This window comes from Lichenostomus cassidix, chromosome 14, assembly GCF_008360975.1.
Source record: "Lichenostomus cassidix isolate B80296 chromosome 14, HeHo_3.0, whole genome shotgun sequence".
Classification (NCBI taxonomy): Eukaryota; Metazoa; Chordata; class Aves; order Passeriformes; family Meliphagidae; genus Lichenostomus; species Lichenostomus cassidix.
The window spans coordinates 6419643-6438899 of NC_139495.1; the positions used below are offsets into that span (position 1 = coordinate 6419643).

General features: G+C 37.5%; 1 protein-coding gene across 2 annotated transcripts in view; it reads right to left on the bottom strand.

Moving 5' to 3' along the window:
- Positions 1-332: 332 nt before the first annotated feature.
- The window catches only part of TRRAP (transformation/transcription domain associated protein), a 75474-nt gene continuing 56549 nt past the window's right edge, over positions 333-19257 (bottom strand). For both annotated transcript variants that reach the window (XM_085074636.1, XM_085074637.1), the window contains 11 exons: positions 18408-18609; positions 17168-17332; positions 16123-16213; positions 15308-15507; positions 14305-14566; positions 7571-7796; positions 6958-7175; positions 5033-5217; positions 3553-3756; positions 2467-2661; positions 333-1618 (listed from right to left, as the gene is read on the bottom strand). In XM_085074636.1, coding sequence (XP_084930762.1) covers positions 1334-1618; positions 2467-2661; positions 3553-3756; positions 5033-5217; positions 6958-7175; positions 7571-7796; positions 14305-14566; positions 15308-15507; positions 16123-16213; positions 17168-17332; positions 18408-18609 — 2233 coding nt within the window. In that variant the 3' untranslated portion in view covers positions 333-1333. The remainder of the gene's footprint in view (positions 1619-2466; positions 2662-3552; positions 3757-5032; positions 5218-6957; positions 7176-7570; positions 7797-14304; positions 14567-15307; positions 15508-16122; positions 16214-17167; positions 17333-18407; positions 18610-19257) is intronic.

Consider the following 19257-nt stretch of genomic DNA (forward strand, 5'->3'; position numbering starts at 1 on the left):
ACTGAGCTCAGTTGTGAATGACTGCAGACAGAGCATGTTGTGACATACGCAGCAAGCACTATGTTTTATAAGAAGATTATTCTTGCCAACATGATTTTGATAAGGAAATAAGTCTTTGCCAAAAAAAAGATATGTTTGTTTTCCAAATCCTTATATAGTCCTTAGCACTCATTTATTTGAGCTTCGCCCTTGTACAGTGCCATAGAGCACAACTCTCTTTGAGCACCAAGCATGGGAATGAAGAGCCATGCTTGATTCATACATCATACAACGAAGCAGAATCGCTCAGAAGATAATGTCAAAAATAATACAAATAAAATGAATACCACAGACAGTTTTACAAAATATTTATTTTGAAAAAAATCACTCTGTACAAATTTAACATTCTCAACACTGAAGTTTTATAAAAATGCTAACACAACAGAAAGACGAGTGAAACATTAAACTGCTCTTTTTCTTAAATTACAAAGGAACAGATTCATTCTAAAGAAGCTACTGTAATTTGAAACAGTAAAGAGAACTTGATAAGATTTTCTTTTTCTCTATTACAGACAAATACAGGTATTAAAGGACGACTTTTTCCATCCTTTTATAAACCTCCCCCCCCAAACACTGTCCACAACTAAACCAAATACTCTAAATGGTTTACACTTTTACTGTACATAGCTTGTGCTCCAGGAAAAGACAGCACAATTTGATCATCATTTTCTCAGTGCCTAACAAAATCTCACCTCTATAACATTTGGTACAAAATTGTCTGTACAAACCAACATTGCTCATGGAAATTTGAAGGGAAGTTTAAAGTTAAGAGCATTTATCCATGCCTTCAATTTGGCATTGTGAAGAGAGAGTGATTAAGTAAAATTTCACAGAGCAAAACTCAGTAACTGGGATTACTGTATTTTTCTTTAAGTAATTACTATTGTATAAAAAATTCATATACTGCAGGTTATTAGGAATGGCAGACCCTAAATCTAACAATGCTAAATTCATAGTCTTCATCATAAAATTAGATTTTTTCTGTATATTATTTTTCTCTCTTCATTTTACTCTATTTGTGAAAGCTGCTATTGCATATCAACTGCTTAAACAGGAGGAAATGTCTCCTCATGAAATCAAAAACAGTAAAAATGCCATACTACTGTAAACACAACTAGAATGAAAACTGACAAAAATGCAGTGTGACAGGTAAGCCATCGTCCGGAAAGCTTTTTTCACATTTTCTTAACACAAAATATGGCTCACATCACAAACAGCAAGAGGATAAAAAAAAAACCCAACAAAAAAAACAAAACAAACAAAAACAACCCCCAAAACTATTGAAACTTTCAAGTCACAGCCAGGGGTGCCAGGCGGGATCCATCCGGCAGAGGTTGTCCAAGCTGTTGGCAGCTGCCACCAGCGTGTTGACTTTGCTCTCCCCTCCCTCAAACTGAGCAAGGTTGTGCAGCCGAGTCATGATGGCAGTCACAGCTTTCTGAACCAGTGACACCAGCTGCTGGCTGTCCATGTTCTCGGGCTGCCCAGCTGCTGAGAGTGGAGAGGAGGTGTCCTCTTGGGTTTTTTTGTGCCACGCAATGATTTCATCCCGTAGCACGGTTTTTAGGATGCCATCAACCTGTGTGAAGAAGAAAAATTATACTATTGCACTTAATCCAAATAACAGTCGGGTTCTATCAGATTATAGGATTGTAACTAGATTTTAGTCAACAGCATTTTGACACTTCTGGTGCCACAATGCAATTTCAGACTTTTCAAGGCGAGTGTGGCTTCCAACTACCTTTATTATTTCCTCTCAAGGTGTTTCTCTTCATAAAAAGTTTCCATTACAAAAACACAACCCAATGACTCCTACAGAAATTAATTACACATATTAAGATAATACACAAATACAGTTGTGTACCTTCTGTTTTTAAATTACTCCACTAAATTCATGGCATTCCCCCACATGCACACAGACAGAAGGCTTGGGCAAAGATTTGGAATACTTTGAAAAGCTATGGGGTCTTTTGCAGAGTCATTACACTCTTGGGGAATATTGTGTTTTGCCAAACAGGGAAAGAACACTGACTATAACATACACACATATGTATCCAATATACATACACATATATTACACAGGCCACTTCTATCCTTGGATGAAAAAGAAATGCCTGCAACAAATACTTTCCTATTTTTTCTCATCATTGAGTTGAGTTACTGGTATTAATCTGTCAACTCCAACAGTCTCAAGCTTCTAAAACAAACTTTCATGTGTCCAGTCTGAGTCAAATTAAATGTTTGCACATAACAAATAAAACATTTCCAAAGATTTCCAACATTTCAGCTGGCCTTTGTGATGACCTCAAGGTAAAATTTTAAAACAAATATGCACCATTCAATTCCTACCTTCAGCAAAAAAGTGCTGTTTATTTCAGAAGTTGTCAAATACAAGCCTGCAGATAATCTTACAGAAAGTATACAAACCTTGAAGTTTGGCTGTGCAAAGCAGCGAGCTACTGCAATCATGGATGCAGTCAGGGGCCCAGACACCCCAATGGTGGTAAGAAATTCTGAGATGTTTGGGGTGAGCCGGAAGGGGACTGGACGATTGGCATCCAAATCTCCAGTGGCATCGTTAATGTCAAAGCGAAAGTAAGCTACATTGAGCTTGCCAGTATCCTGGATTTAAGAGAAAGACACACAAAAGCAATTAAACAGATGTTCATTTATGGAACCAAAAGCAGTTGGATTTTTGTCTCCTTTTTTTAACCAAACACCTTTTGAGCAAAGAAGTTATAAAGTCACGTACAAAGTCAGGTAACCATGTCTCCCAAAATGTTGTATCCAAACCCTTTGACATACAAACCCTTTAAATACAAGTGATACCAAACTTAAGGAGTAGATTCTTCTGGATCATGATCTATAAGGAGTCACTGCCAACAGATCTCTGGGATAATGTTCAGTGTCCACAGCTCACTGTGAGTAAGCAGCTGAACACTTACTAGAGGGATCAAAGAATCTTCATTGCCACAAAGACTACAACACTCCATGCATTAAAATGACATTGAGACTTTGATAAATGCCAACTTTGGTCTTCTAAGGTGGCAACTCTCATTTAAAATGTTGGGTTAAAACAGAAAAATCACTATTAATAGGAGCTGTAGCTTGACATGATGACAATGCCAAAAAGAGAATGATATCTGGAAAGGGGTATAGCCCTTTAAGAAAATAAAGCTATAAATTTTATTTTTCTTCCATCTGATTGATTTAATACAGAGGTATCTCCAAAGCAATATATTTGAAGGAGGACTAGGAAGAAAGACTTATCAGTCATTTCAACGAAGAGTTCCAATATCTAGGAAGGATTTCACCAAGTTCTAAACTCTCCCCACAGAAGGCTGAGTTGATGTCCATGGGGACTGCAGTTCAAATTACTCCCTACAGGACGTGCAATAACATACAAATGAAAATGCACTGTTAATACTACATGCTGAACTTCGACTCATTTCAAAAGCACAGTCCAAATTCCCACCTGATCCAAGACGATAGAATGAACAAACTGAAGCATACCTGGGCAATCTGCAGCATCTCAGGGTTGAGTCTGTTCAAGTGAAAGATGAATTCTGCAAAGCCAATCAGGGCTAGCTGGATGGTGAACATCTTGCGGAACGTCCAGTAATCCGTGGCGTTGGGGAAGGTGTGCAGAGCCCACTCCTTGAGCATGCTGCGAGGCACCATGTTACTCTGCACTTCCTTCAGGATGTCTCTGAGAACCTGCACAGGGAAAATATTAGTTGGAAGAGGGCATTTTTAATGCATTTCTTAGCAACAGAAAAATAGAGCAAAAGCAACTACCAATCTGATCTCAATTGCTGCATCTCATTTTAGGAAAAGCATTATAAAAAAAGAAAAACCTACCAAAATACTTAATTACTATAGCATATACTAGCCTAATTAGTTAGAAAAAGAAGTAAAGTTAGGATCTGTTCTGTTATGCCAGAAAGCATGCTAGTCATGTTGACTTCAATTCAATGGTTGGTAAATTTTCAAAAGTTAGAATTCTGAAAGAAGAAACAAATGTTATGTAATGCTTCCATTTAATTTGTAACAAAGAAAGTCTCAGACAATTGTTAAATTATGTCTGTAATATATGTATATACACGGTGTATTTTCTAATAGCTGTATTTGAAATGGAACTGGCATTTTATGCAAGAACTTGCACTAAGATAAAAAAACATTAAATAATCTTATATATAACAACTAGTTGTCTGATGGATGTTATAAAGAGAGGGAACTTTGTTTTTCTTGAGTATTTCATTATAAGGTGAGATTGCCCAACTGCCGTTGTTTGGCTTAGATGAAATGGACCCACTGGCAATTTTAGAGAAACATTAGAACATGGGAAGCCTGCCTCACATACCATGCTGTAACTGCTTATGTAAATTACGAATGCTGCTTCCCATGCTGTCAATTAATTATTTTTAAAGCACTATACTAGAGAGCAAAAAAAAAATCAATCAGCACCCTGCATGTTTTCAGTTGCATTTACCCAAAACAACTTCAAGTAATACAAACATGGCCTTTTTTTTAAATCTTTCCAAGATAATCTAAAAAACCAAAGAAAAAAGAGTTCTCATCATGCAAACCAAAATAAACTGAAAAAAAATCCGAACACCACCCAGGCACTGTGTATCTGTCTGACATCGAATGAGAGGTGAAACGCTGGGCCAGGGGGAATTGGCCAGGGTTCAGCGGAGTCCTGGGGAAAAGCCCAAGACAATTTGGTACACATTTCTCTGTACAAACCAACGTTGCCGATGTGAATTTGGTAAGCAATTCTCTGTACAAACCAACGTTGCTGGTGTGAATTTGGTACGCAATTCTCTGCACAAACCAACATTGCTGATGTGAATTTGGTACGCAATTCTCTGCACAAACCAACATTGCTGATGTGAATTTGGTACGCAATTCTCTGCACAAACCAACATTGCTGATGTGAATTTGAAGCCCACAATCCATGCAGTGGGTGCAAAGCCCCGTGCTGTGGTACCTGGTGGCTGGCCTGGGTGCCCCGAGCCTGCACGGTGGCCAGGCGGTCATAGTAGCGGGAGATGGGGTTGTCGTGCTCAATGCCCTTCTTGGCACAGCGCTGCTTGTAGATCTCCACCAGCGACAGTGACGAGGGGTTGTCCTCCACCAGCCGCATCTGCGGGGACACTGCCACCACCCGGGGCACTGCGGGGACACAGGGCACAGAGAGCAAAGCAAAACTGAGTGCTTCATCCAGAGCCCAAACACTGACACAGCAACCCTGAAAACACAGCCCTGATCATCAGCTGAAGTGCTCCAAGAGAATGTTTTTATTGCTATGCTTGTAACTTATTTACAAGCTCAGTTTAAAAAGTATTAAAGCAGATTTTTATCTTAACAGTAACATCAACCATATTTTCCAAAAAAAATTGAGCACTCATCATTCTTCCTACCTTTCTCTACCTTTAGGAAAGAGGGCAATACTTTGTTCTGATGCAAACAGATTACATGATACTGGCATTATGGCAATAAGAATGACTCTGAAGAAGAAAGCTTAGCTCATCAGGGTATTTAAAGTGATTCCGAAAAACTGGGGGAAAAAATATCTGAACATAGTTGCGGAATAGATGTATAAATTATACTACTTGAAAATAAAATAGCAAAGACACAGAAAAATATTTAAGAAGAAGAAAAATTAAGCCACTGGGCTTTTCCCTGATGAGCAGTATAACTGCAAAAATCTGATTTGCACTTTTATGGTGCTCAGTCAATTTATCATTCCACCAAGTCTTCTGTGCATCCCCACCTACATAAAGACAGACTGGCTTTGCCAGTGCCACTGTTGGCACTTTATTTACCATTTGTTCTAGCAAATCCTTTAGCTTGTACATTTTGGTTTTTTGAAGTGAGAACTCTAATATGCATTTGTAGCTCTCTAAGTGCAACTTGCATCATCGAACCACTTAAGCTCCTGACAGTAACTTCATGTCAAGAGATATTACCCCATACTTTTTTAATGATCTCAGCACTTTTTTAAAAGACAACAGCAATGTAGCAGCTTTGTCTTAGTATCTTTAAGTTTCCCATGTCCATTAATGTATTTTAATATTTATAATGATACTTGACATATGAAAAAGGCAAGATAAACAAGGAAAGACAAAGAATTAACATTCTGTGCTCAGCCTTCTTTCATTGTTTCTGTTTTCATTATGTATTTTGGCAATTTATACACTAAATCAAATAAATCCTATTGGAACTCTGTCTATTCTCCTCACTAAGGCCAGCCTACCATTACATTTGTTAATTCTGCAATGTTTATGCATTTCCAGGTGGTACTGCTGGCAAAAAGTAACCTTTTACAGGATCACAGAAATATGGTCAACGGAAGTCCTGCATCTGATACCCAGATTTTATTTAACAACGACTAATAGTCAGTAACTATTCCTGAAAGGGGAATTCCTATCACTATGGATATATTACGTTCAAATATTACAAAGATATGTTTTCATATCAGAGAATTCAGAAACTATTTATGAAATTCATAAAAAATATTTCTTCTGTGTTATAGGGAAGACATAAAAGAAATTCAATATTCACTTATCACAACTTGGGAAGAAAAGGTTCTGTTCTGTCCCTCTTCAGTTATCTCCAAATGTTTTTTCTGAAATACATGTACCCATTCCACAACAGGCCCAGTGGGCATCTCTGCCTTAAATATTCACAAGTGCACTTGATATCATAAGCAATGCACATAAGCACTTCTAAAAACACCCCAGATGCCATGCAATCAGCTGTACTTCTCCAGAGGGGTGCTACAGTTCCAGACAAGACTAATCACCCAGACAGATCTGAATTTACCTTCTGAATATTCAAAACATCCAGCGATTCTAATCTCTGAGTGCAACTTATATCTAAAAGCAACACAGATATCCCTGTTTCCAGTACCTGTGAAAAACAAGTGTCTTTTGGTGGTCTCCTTCCTCTTCTCCAGGCAGGGGTTGAGGAGGCGCAGGAGCTGCAGGACTCTCTCCTCGCGGCGCGACTCGGTCAGGCAGGCGTCGTTCATCACCAGGTAGGGGTAGATCTTGCCGTTGTGCCCGCGGATGTAGAGCCGCCGAGCAGCTGTGTTGTGCTTCTGCACTATCTCCACCCTCGGCATGAACCTGAGACCAACCATTGGGTGAGACCTTTAGAACTATTTTGGGCAATAGGATCTCTGTTGATTGTAATAAAAGCACGAATCTCAGCCTACACCAACATACCAAATATACTCTAAACTGAATACACTTCGAACAGTACAGTGGTTCAGTGATGAAATGGAAAATTATTGAAGGAGGATAAATTAAAAAAAGGTGTTATATCAAAGTTTGACTCATATATGTAATACACATACATAAAATACACACCTACTATAAACTATCTATCTACTTTTGCAGAGCGGGTGGATGGATGGATGGATGGATGGATGGATGGATGGATGGATGGATGGATGGAGAGGGCTTCAATTTTCTTCTCTGTTTGCACAATTACAAGCTACCAAAGGGTATTTTTAGGTTACCTTGCTATCTTGATGTAGTAATGTGTTGGCTTTGGCATAAGGAATTCTCCAGGTATCTCTACTTCTGCAGTTTGAGCTGAAAAGTTACTCAAAAAACGGCACTTCTCCTCTATGAGGAAGAACTTTGGAAGCTGCTTAGTTTTGGCCTCCAGGATTTTGATCCATTTCTTTAGTTTGGAGATAAGGTTGTGGAGTTTCATTGATCCTGGCACACTGAAGTCAAAATCTAAAAGAAAAAAGCCAAACAAAAACAAATCACCCAATTCAATAGTGCAAACGAAACACACACATCCCTACAGAGCTGAACTGCCTTTAAAATACAGGCTCTGTTGAATACTTATATTTTCTAAAGAAAACCTTTAACAAAGTCCTAGCATCACATATAACAATAACTTAAACCTGCCAGAATCCGCTACCTCTTTGCTGTATAAAACTCTAAAATATTCTGTTATTTAGTACATAATGAACTTCCTAAGATTTTCCTGTTTTACAGTCACACAAACATTGAAAAACATATTGTGAAAAATTTAAATACTATTACTGTGTTGAATCGTCTATACACTGCAACCAGACATACTGCACAGAAAGAAAGCAGTAAAACCCCAAATTAGTAGATCAGACTACTTAGTGAAAAAGGAAAAGTAGATTTACTTTGTAGCAGCATAATTTTCTGCCTGTTTCATACCAAGTAATTTATTTATTTATTTTAAATGAGTGGAGACTTTTTACTTCTAAAAGGGATGAAAGACCCTCACTTGAGGATACAACATTGAGTCTGTGAGGAACTGCAGGACAAATAATAAAATTGTTATTTTTACTATTCTCCTATTCTGAGCTGCAAGAAAATTCTTATTCTTTCCTGTCTTAGACAACAACTGAAAGACACTACAGGAAGAACAGATATGATAACCTTAGTAAAAATGACAATATTATGCAAGCAGCCTGCTCTTTCCACTGCAACGTTAATAATGTTACAGAGTGAAACTCTCTCCTCTAATCCACATGCAAGTGAAGAGAGAACTTTCTCAAGGTCAATACATGGACTTCAGTACATTATGCAAGGAATTCTGTAACAGAAATCACTGCAATACTGATAATTTTCTGGGTCACACCAACACCATCTTCCCAACATTGCTCTCATTACAGTTTTAGAACAAAGCAAATAAATAATAAATAAATAAATAAATGTCTTTGAATCTCCCAAAAGAGGGAAAATGAATAAACCACACACATGAAATGATAGCTCAGCACTTCAATGCCACAACAATGGAAGATTAAACACACTTGGATAAGAAGACAAACTGCTCTCTGTAAACCTCATTAGTTATGGCATCCCAAATTGTGCAAGTTAACCAACAGACTTGAATTTTTAAACTCATCTCCACTCCCTAGAAGATGCCATTTTAAGTTCAACATGTCTCAAGTGAAAAAGCAACAGCAAAAAAAACCTCAGAATGTCAGTTTCTGAGATTTACAGCTAGAGCAGAACAGAATCTTAAGTATTATTCAATACAACAGAAAATAAGGTCTTAAAAATGAGTTTAAGTTTTCTTGCAGAACCCTCATTTCAAAATGGTATGTACACTCAATATGTTCCTATGTTGACAAAAATAACAAAAACCAAACAAACAGGAGTGCTGCTCAGAAAATTTGACCACATAAATATGCTACAAGCATCTGCCTGCAAGTGTGCCAAGAGTGAATTAAGTATGTGCACACAGCAATTACTGCATATAAAAGTTTTTTTCAACCACAATTAAACCACTCAAGACTTGGATTGTCCAAAAGATTTAGTCCTACAAACAAGCTTAGAACATCCATTTAGCCAGCAGAGTTCCTGTCATTCTGTACATACACTCTTCTAAGTTCTTTTCTTTAGTCCACGATGCTAATGGCAAAGAAAACAATGCAGCCTAGGATTGCTTTCATTTTGCCATTCTGCTACTTAAATAAATATCAGAGAACACACAACCCAGCATATTCCACTGTGTATCCACAACAAAATTATATGGTAGAAGCTTTCAGTGAAAGACCTAAGTTTACTAGCCTAAAACAAAGCAAAAATCCAGCACATACAAAATCCTTTCCATTTCTGTAAGGCAAAAAGTCGATAAAAATACAGTTTCATATTTATGGATGTAATATCCCCTTTTCTTTTTCTGCCTTCTGTGGGCAGTGCATCTATTGCAATATCACTGTAAAACACTCTTATTATAATCCCAAGCCTACCCTCTAGTGAGCAGTGGGAGTAAATCATTTCATCAAAGTGACAAAGTTATTGCATCATTCATCTCCCGAATCTCAGAGGTGCAAGAAAGTACCCTCAAACTGCAACTAGTTTTTGTGCTAATGTGAATCAGCCAAGTGGTAAAAACACCCATCAATATATTTTCCTTACAAAAAAAAGTCACTCAGTTCACCACAACAGCAGCTCTAGTTTGTTGAATGCCTATTTTAGGATTTTTGTTGTTCTTTTGTTTCCCAGTGGCAGATGGGAGAAACAGAGAGTTCAATTAGTCTCTCTGCTCATGTCACAGAGAGCCCATCTGAGAAGAAAAATCACTTCAGCTGGAAGAAAGAGAAATACAAGACCAAACATTATTTGTGTACAAAGTCTCTCTGCTTTGCAGACATCTTAATCTATATAAACACTGGTTTTGTTTCCAAAAAAATCCATTTCTTCAGGACATAATACTGGAGAACATCTTTCCCAAGCTAACACAGACTGGTCTGAAATACTTCACCACTTGCATCATCTATTCCTAAACAGAAGGGGAAGTTTTCCCCCTCATCTTGAATGGAGATTTGCACTGAAGGCAATGAACAGATTGCAGTGGAAACAGTTTGCTCTCTCTTCTCTACCCTGCTGAAGTTTCTTGATGCTCTCAACGGAAGGAGAAATGGGGCACAATCTTCCTGTCAGTGAGACAGACCTAAAAGAATCCTTATGGCTCTTAACACCTTTTGATTGAGGGTCCATCACTTCTCAGGAGGAAACACCAAGAACTACACTTGAGGCAGCAAAATTAGAGAACCCAACTCTCTGTCCCCCCAGTCCCCTTGATCTAACATGGGGATTAAGAAAACACAGACAACCTCCAAACTAAGACTCCAGAACTATATAAAAAAATCCTTCTGCTACACTGGAAGAAAACAGTTCTGATCAATGAAAGAGAACAGGCTATTAATGCTTTTAGAGCAAGCAACAGCTCATTTGAAGATTTTTAAGATTATTCTGACCACAAGAAAAGCCTGGTTACATTAAAGGTTCACACCTCAAGGATCTAAAAAGCTAAAAAGCCAAGACAGCCATCATGCAAGGTATCACTGAGGACTGAGTTGTGAGCTTGATTGAACAGAGCAGGCCAATTCTTTATACCCAAAACACTGAAGAAGATCCATGCATTCTCCAAAATTGAAGTGCTGTCTTGCTTTTGAAGTTATTTTTCAAACATTTATATACTCTACACTTTCCCAAAACTTCCTTCTAATCTCACTAGAACTTCTGGAAAAAACCAACAAAGATGAAAAATCTCAGTGATATGAAAGGAGAAATACGGAGCAGGACTTCTGGTTTATCACTCAGCTCCAGAAAACCAAGAGTGCATAGCCCAGACACCAAGGTCAAATGTTATCCATCTCTTTATCTGAATTTTCTGGATAACATCCTGTTACCTAAAAATTACAAGGAAAGCAAAGAAAGAGCTACTAAAGCGATGCTATGCTCACTCTTGTGCAAAGGGGAAAAAAAAGTCTTTAAAAAAGCTGAAAATGAACAGAGCTCTTTCCCCTGCCCTCTACCCACAGTTCAGAGCTACAGTTGGGTTTCAAGAGCTTCCTCCTGACTACAGAGCAACCATGCACAGGGAAGAATTCATTGTGCTGAGTGACAAAGACTCCAGGAAATTATTGTGCCCTTTAAGGGTGTGTTTTGGAACTTTCCATTCGTATTCAGCTTGAGTGGAGAGATGGCTGCAGAAAGAAGCTGATCCAAACTCCAAACTATCATATGCCCACAAAAGGACAATTGAGGCAGCTTTTCTGCTGCTCTCACTGCTGAGAGAGCTCTCAAAGGGAGCATTTTTCAGCATTTTCTATTCTTTGATGTCAAAAGGTTTAGCAGAAAAGGAGAGAAAGAACAAAGAACAGATGGTCAAAGAACTATGCATTTGAAGTTCTTGAAAAAAAATTCAAAGCAAAATTTGTTTTTATAATATAACATTAGGATGGATAAAGATGACCTATCACAGCTCCAACAGACTGCTGCAGACAAAGAATTTAGAATATAAGAAATGGTGTGAGAGTCCCCAGTGGCTCCAAACAGGAATCAAGATACAACTCTGATGTTGATGGAAATGATTGTGCACCCAAACCCTTTTGAAAGTGTCTATAAAACATAGCTGTCAACATTAATCTGGAAATAATTGACAAAAAGAGTTTACTCCAAGATAGCTCCTTAGCTTTTGAAATGAAAGGCAACCACTAGAATTATCTGTCCATCATCCAAATGCAACTGGTACTGAGAATGGGAAAAACAAACATGAACATTGCAGTGTGACAGAAGGACACATCAGGCACAAACTACAATTGGTTTCTCCTAATGTTAAAACAGCCCCTGCAATCTGCAGTACACTAATTACAATCCTATTCAGTTATGTACATACATTTCACTGTTATTGCAAAATCAATAAAAAACTTATTTTCATTTTCTGCATAACGAATTAAATTACAGAAATTATTAAGTATGCTGATTGGTTTAACTTCTTCTGTTTTCCCACATTTCATTTGTATATTTAAGCACTGAATGTAATAGATTAAAATAAAATCTAATCCAGCACTAAGCAAAATAATTACTTGTATCCTGCAGACATTCATATTTCATCATACTTAAAAATAAAACATAAATCTTCAACCAAAAAGTAATTACTGTTATTTAACTGAAGTTTACTAAGAAACACTTTGCATTTGATGACTTTACATGATTTTTATGACCAGGCCTCTGTCATACTTTGGTTTATATGTTGTTCCATATAATCCTTTAATTAAGAGAGGAAATCTGAAAACTTTAACTGCCATTTATATATCACAAAGATATGCAAAAAGTAAAAAAGGTGTAAAAAACTGTAAATCCTTTCAATTTTTTGTTTTAACTAAAAATTTTAACTGAGTTTGAATTAAATTTTCTTAAATGTTTCTCTAGAAATGTTTTGAAATATTACTTCAGATACTACAGACTTGAGTCTGATGTTGTATTTACTTTTCCTTTACACCTTGGAAACCCCAGATCTCTCTGATGCTCACAGGAAAGGCAGTAGGAGATCCTGAGACAAACCAAAAATAACTCAAATCCAACCAAAACTGAGCACATGAACAACACCTACAGCAATAAATAAGTGGCTATACTACTGTTGCAATGTAAAGACTATAAACCATTATTAAAAATTAAAATCAAGTCCAAATTTGTATTAAATTAAATATTTCACCTGGAAGGGATCTACAACCACTCATCCCACTGAGCTTGCTGCCAGGCAGCACCCTGAGATTCCTGATCCAGGGCTGCCCTCCTGCCATTCCTCTCCCCATTTACACCTGAACCTGGCATTATCCCTCTGCTCTAGGCAGAATCCAGCACCTGAACTTGTGAAATTTCATCCCATTAATCATTACCCAATGATTTTTTTCCCCCTGTATGCTCCCATTAAAGACACACAAAATGTTTCTACTTCCATTTGCCTCCCTAGTACACTTCATCCAGTAAAAATTGAATCATATGGTTCAGGACTTTCATTATCTGCTGTCATGCAACTGCTGTGCCTCAAAAAGGACATCATGCAATGCATGGTGTGCACAAGATATGTAGGTCATTCCTACAACTGAGTTACTTTCACAAGATTCCCATCAGTTCCCTTCTTTTCACAATATTATCAGCAAAATGCCTGAAAAAACACCCCAGTTCTACTTGTCAAACACTCTCAGTTCTGTTTAAGGAAAAGCTGAGGAATTTATGCAAAACTCAAAATCCTGGCAACCCAAAACACCGATGCCAATCAGTGTCACTTTCTGTCATATATGAGCTGCGTGGCCTTAACACATTTCATCAAACAAATCAAGCTAGTAAACAAGCTTTTCTTAGAATTTTAAATCAAGATCAGATACTCAAATATGTAACCACTGGTTAAGAGAAAATGAATGAAGCAAAAAAGCTACTTCCCTTAAGTATCTTTTTTATTAGATCTGATTAAAGTTATTGATTCAATTTACCAGTGATGTAAATTTGGGTAATAGAATTTTTATAATCTAGTTATCAAAAACACTGAAGTAATCTTACTCCTCAGAAGTAGGCTGTTTTGAAAGACTTCACATAACCTCATCAGTTTGGAGTTCTGGGGTGAAAATTTCATTAAATTCTGGCATCATAGAGAGACAAAGATCATTACTGTCCCTTACATACAGCAGGCAGTTCTACGCAAATTGCAAAAATATTATAGTGAAGTAATCTAATTTATCTTTAAACACATATGTGAGCAAACCACAGTTTTCAATAATAGAAATACAAGAATATAGACTGGAACAAAACTATTTCAGGTTTGCTGAATGACAGAAAAGTGCTGTTTTCTAGATTTTCTCTCAGGGAAGGTATTGGAATAAAAAAGCAGAATGTCCTCACAGCTGAACTGGGGGGAAATTCTCTTGAGATTAAGAGCAATATTTAAAAAAACAATTTAAACACTTACCTGTTGTAAATTGCCCTTTTAACTTCTGGAACACAGGGTCTTGAGCTGTTGCCTGTGCTCTCCTAGCTAGTGACTCTGAGGCTGCACTAGAAAACATGGTGGACACATTAGAGACATTCTCAAGACCTACTCCAAAAGTGCTGACTAACTTCTTGACAAAATTCAGTGTATGAGGAGTGATTTTGGCATCCGAAACAGCTCCGCTTTTCTCAAAGGCAACGGAGTAGCACTTTGCCAAGCCCTGCTGCAGTTGTCTAAGAACCTAAAAACGAAAAATAGAAAAGGCAAAATGGTCAGGAAAATTAGGCCTTCTGATTTGAAACCAAATATTTATTCCCATACTGCATTTTATACAGTAAAGTTATCCTCTCAGAAACATCTGCTTAAAACTCTACTCTTAAATTGCCCCCGAGGGTCAGTCAGAGTCACAGCAGTGATTTTCATTAGCATTGCAAACAAACTGGGCAGGGGAAATGCTGCATCACAAAGGACAACTTGCTCTTCCAACAGGAGGTAACTTTTAAATTTTATATTTTCAGATCTATGAAAGAAATGTGATATGAGGAAACCTTCTAATCTGTGCTAGGCAGACAGAACAGAATAGTCCAACACTTTGAGAGGCAAATAACAGCAGTTTCAGGTCCATCTGTTCTCTGCTGCAATTCAAATTTCTGGTAATCCAACTTGTCACAGACCACCAGAGCAAGAAGGAAACTGGTATGTCTCAAACTTAGTGTAAAAATATACATTTTCAGTTAAGCAACAGCTTAAATCCTACAGGCATTCCTCACACTAACAGTTCCGCAAAATCTCTGTGCTGCCTCCAGAAATAACCAAGATCCTTAAACTCCAATCAGAACAGTAAATTCTACAAATACATCAGTTTACTAATCAAAACAAACAGTTATGCTTTGATGTTTAAAATAAATTCTGGAAAAATATTTTGCAGTTCACTTTTTCTCTAGATGATCCATACATATGAAGGTGTATTGAAGCCAAATACCTCTTCATGCCAATTCTCTCTGAACCAAACCATCTGATCCACAATGCCTTCCAGAGAGGACAGAAGTGTTGGATGCAATTCCCGCTGCATGTGCATAATCCTGCTGCATCTCCACATTGGGGCAGTGGCTCTGATGGGCCCAGGGTCTGAGGCAGAGTGGGACTGATTTCCAACTGAACTTGGCTGCTGCTGCCCTGAATCTGCACAGTGAACATTAAAAAGGGAATAAGAGTTACCTTTCATGAACTTGATACGTGCCTGTTTCAGTAAAATAAATTGTTCCAATAATTGGCTTGAGATTTATATTAAGTATTAATCACATATTATATACTGAGTTTCAGGAAAAAAATTTTTAGAAGAGAATTGGGGTTTTTCTAGAGAGAAAACTGTGCACTAAATGCTGTCTAGTGGTACAAACTTCCCAACATTAAAGCAAAATAAACACTTCGCCAAATCATAGAAAACTACGACACTCTCCTGTATTTATAAACTACGAGTTTTCTACTTCTCCACAAATTTATAAACATCCAGTAAAGAACACGTGATTCTCAATAATTAAGATGACACAAGAACAAAGGAGATGAAACTCTTCTTGAGTATTTAAAACAAGAAAATTCAAGACAGCTCAAACCATCTGCAGATTTAACTTCACAGAAACAAATCAACACAAGCAAAGTTTATCAAGAACTTTCTTCCTTAGCCTCGCTAAGTTGGCATGTTTTCTAGAGAATCTGGTTTTTTATAAAATCCAATGAAACTCCACCTAACAATTAAATTACAAATATCTCAAACAATTCTCCCATGGCCAAGCTCACCGCTCTTGTAGCGCTCTCGCTGCTCTATCTTCAAGGTCAAATAGAGGGTCCTGATAGGGAAATAAACAGCTTGGGGATAGACTCTTCCCACCTGTTTGGAGATAACATTTCTCAGTTAAGGAATATTGACTACAGATCACATCAACATGTACAGATTCTTCTGTAAATGAGTCCACTTCAGGAATAATCAGCTCTTTGTGTTAAATAACAGCTTATGGAAATTAAAGATTCTTTCAGTAACAGAAACCCGAAGAGGATGAATTGGTAGCTCCCTGCACACACTGTTAAGACATTACCTAATTAGGGCTTCCAGATCATATTGCCTAATAAACCTGAAAGCAGCATAATGTCAGAGCCCCAGCTGGGCCAGCTCAAAGATCTTACTCATGTGCATAATGGAAGAAAAACAGACATAATGACAGCGGTTAGTCTTTAAATTAGGCCACAATTCCCAGCAAGCCCCACGATACTTGATAAGAAAGCCCATTAGAGAGTAACTGTACTCCACCTAACTGTGGCACTTAATGTAAGGGGATACCAACTGCACCCAAAAATAAAAACAGGATTTTATAGCTTCCATTAAGAAAAGAAACCCTAAAGAGATGTTGACATTCAGCATCCCATTTAAATCTGTAAATCTCAGGATCTATTAAAGGAAAGAAGCCACGTGTCTACTACCTGCAATAGAGCACATCTTAAGACATCATTTGAGGCTTCTCCAGGCACAGTTTTACTAAATCATAGATCCTTTCTCCATCCAAATGGATATGGTAAGTGGTAGAAATGTTGCAAAGGGATTGAAGTGTTCAGTAATCTGATATTTATGGCAGATCATTAACCTGACACACATATGCTTCCTGCTGTAATTCAAAAGTTATTTGAAGAGAATTGCAGAGTTTTAAAATAGGAACAGAGAAAATATGGGTTTTTTTAATTTCGGATTTTTAGTATGTACCTGAAATTTAAAGGCAAGACAAACAGAAGTATCTATATTTGTGCCAACAATGATTACAGACAATACAGAATTAGAGATTATCTTCTGTACCTGACTGATGAGGTTGAGGAGGAGTTTTCCCTCTGAGCCAACCAAGCACGTCAGCAGCTGTGGGATCCAGGCCAGCCACTGGATGGGTGGGACACCAATACAGTACTTGTCCACTGCATCTGCCAAGGTGTTCTTATCATCATCAAAACTCAGCAGCCAAAGAACCTAGAAGAGAATTTCAAAAGGATCTCTCGGTGCTTAAATTTAAGATGCATCAATCATTCCGATGCACAAAAGCAGAGATATTTAATTAATATGACTGTGGAGTTCTTGTAAGTGCTAAAGCTGCCTCAGAGACAAGAGCTTACATTCATTATGCCTGGCCAATGTTATTCTTTCACTAGAAATGATATTTAAAGGATGCAAAAAATAAGTGTAAGTGTACTCCTTGCTATGTAACAAAACAGAAAAAAGCCAATGAACCTGACTGCATTCCACAAATTCTTTGGATTTTTGCTCAGTGGATTGAAAATAAGGCATGTTTATAGAACCTAAAATATGCCACTCAGATAAATGAACCTTGATGCAAGAACTTGATTATTTCTTTGGGTGGTTTTAATTATTTTAATTGTCCACCCCTAATGATACTTTTTCTGGTTTAATTTAAATGTAAATATATTAAGCATTGACTAAAAATAATTAACTTTTATGCATCCAGACAGGGAGACTAATAAACTTCAGAGTGCTATTGAGGCCACTTTTAATCTCAATTTTTTTTTTTCCTGTGTTTGTTTCATGGTCCGAACAGATTGTCTTCCCTGGACTGGTACAATTTTTAAATTTTCTTTATAAGAGACTAAATATCCTCAGACTGAGAAATATATACTATAAATAGCGTTTTTTTAGGCAAAAATTTGCTGAATTTCAGAGTAAAACTGTACAGAAAAGGGTAATATGGAATAAAATGCAATAATGAGGTAGAAGTCATTATTATCTACCCATAATACTGATAAACAGACCTCAAACTATGTTACTTTTTATGGGACCAAAGGATGCCTTTCTGCAAGTATTTCACCACGTTATGTAGTGGAAATGCTGGATGTGCTTTTTCCTCTTCCTCCTTCATAAAGATTCCACACCTAAAGGAAATCCCAGACTCCCCAACAGAAGTAAAAAACCCCAAGATGAGTTATGTGCAACCAAGAGCAACCACATCCACCCTCTCCATCTAAATTCAAGCTTTCCATCAGTAACTCTCTCTCTAATTGCAGAGATTCTTTTTCAGCCCCCTAGGCCTCACCTTGGCCAAGTATTTCCTTGATTTGCTCTCGTTCTGATGGCGACAGGCATGCAGGTAGCAGGTGATGGCAGAAACCCCCAGGTGCAGCTGCCTCTCCTTCACAAAGATGTTCTCCAGGTAATCTCCCCACATGGCCCATGCCTTCACCAGCACATCATGCATTTGCACAGCTGCAGAAAAAGCTTTGTTTGCTTCTTCTGACCTGCATGGTGACAAGTAAGAATGTGAGGTTTATATCATTTAGTAGCTATTTGTTAGTGTAAGTCAGATTTCTGATAGGGCAAGCAATTACTTTCTTAATACTCGGTGATATTTTTGCATTAAGTTCCCTAGCAAGGTCCCTTATGACTGTTTTGCCATTGCTTTCCTTAAAGTTCAGCACCTACAAATTAAATGCTTCATAATGGAAACAGTTTTCCAAGTGCTAAAAATCTCCAGACACTTTCTTATTAAAAAATAGAAAAACACCTTGCAGTGCACTATAGTGCAGACCCAAGAAGTGAAACTGGGAGAAAGAAGAGTGAACGATAACACAAGGGGAGTGGAAGCAAAATTATTTTAAAATGCTGCTCTGCTGAGCAAAAAAAAAAAAAAAAAGAATAAAACAACATTGAGAAGATGTCATTTTAGTTATCTTTTAGAGGACTGCATCTCCTTTTCCAGTGAAGTCATGAAAAATTTTACAATCAACAGTTGCTGGAAACAGTCAGTTCCTCATCTCCACAGCTGTAAAAGTTTATTTTTTTCAACAGGAAAAGCGAAGGAATTTGAAGGTTAATCACACAGTTCTGGGTAACCAAAAGATTATTTGTTTGTTACTTCTGAGGTTTTCTCCATGTTTCCTCAAGTG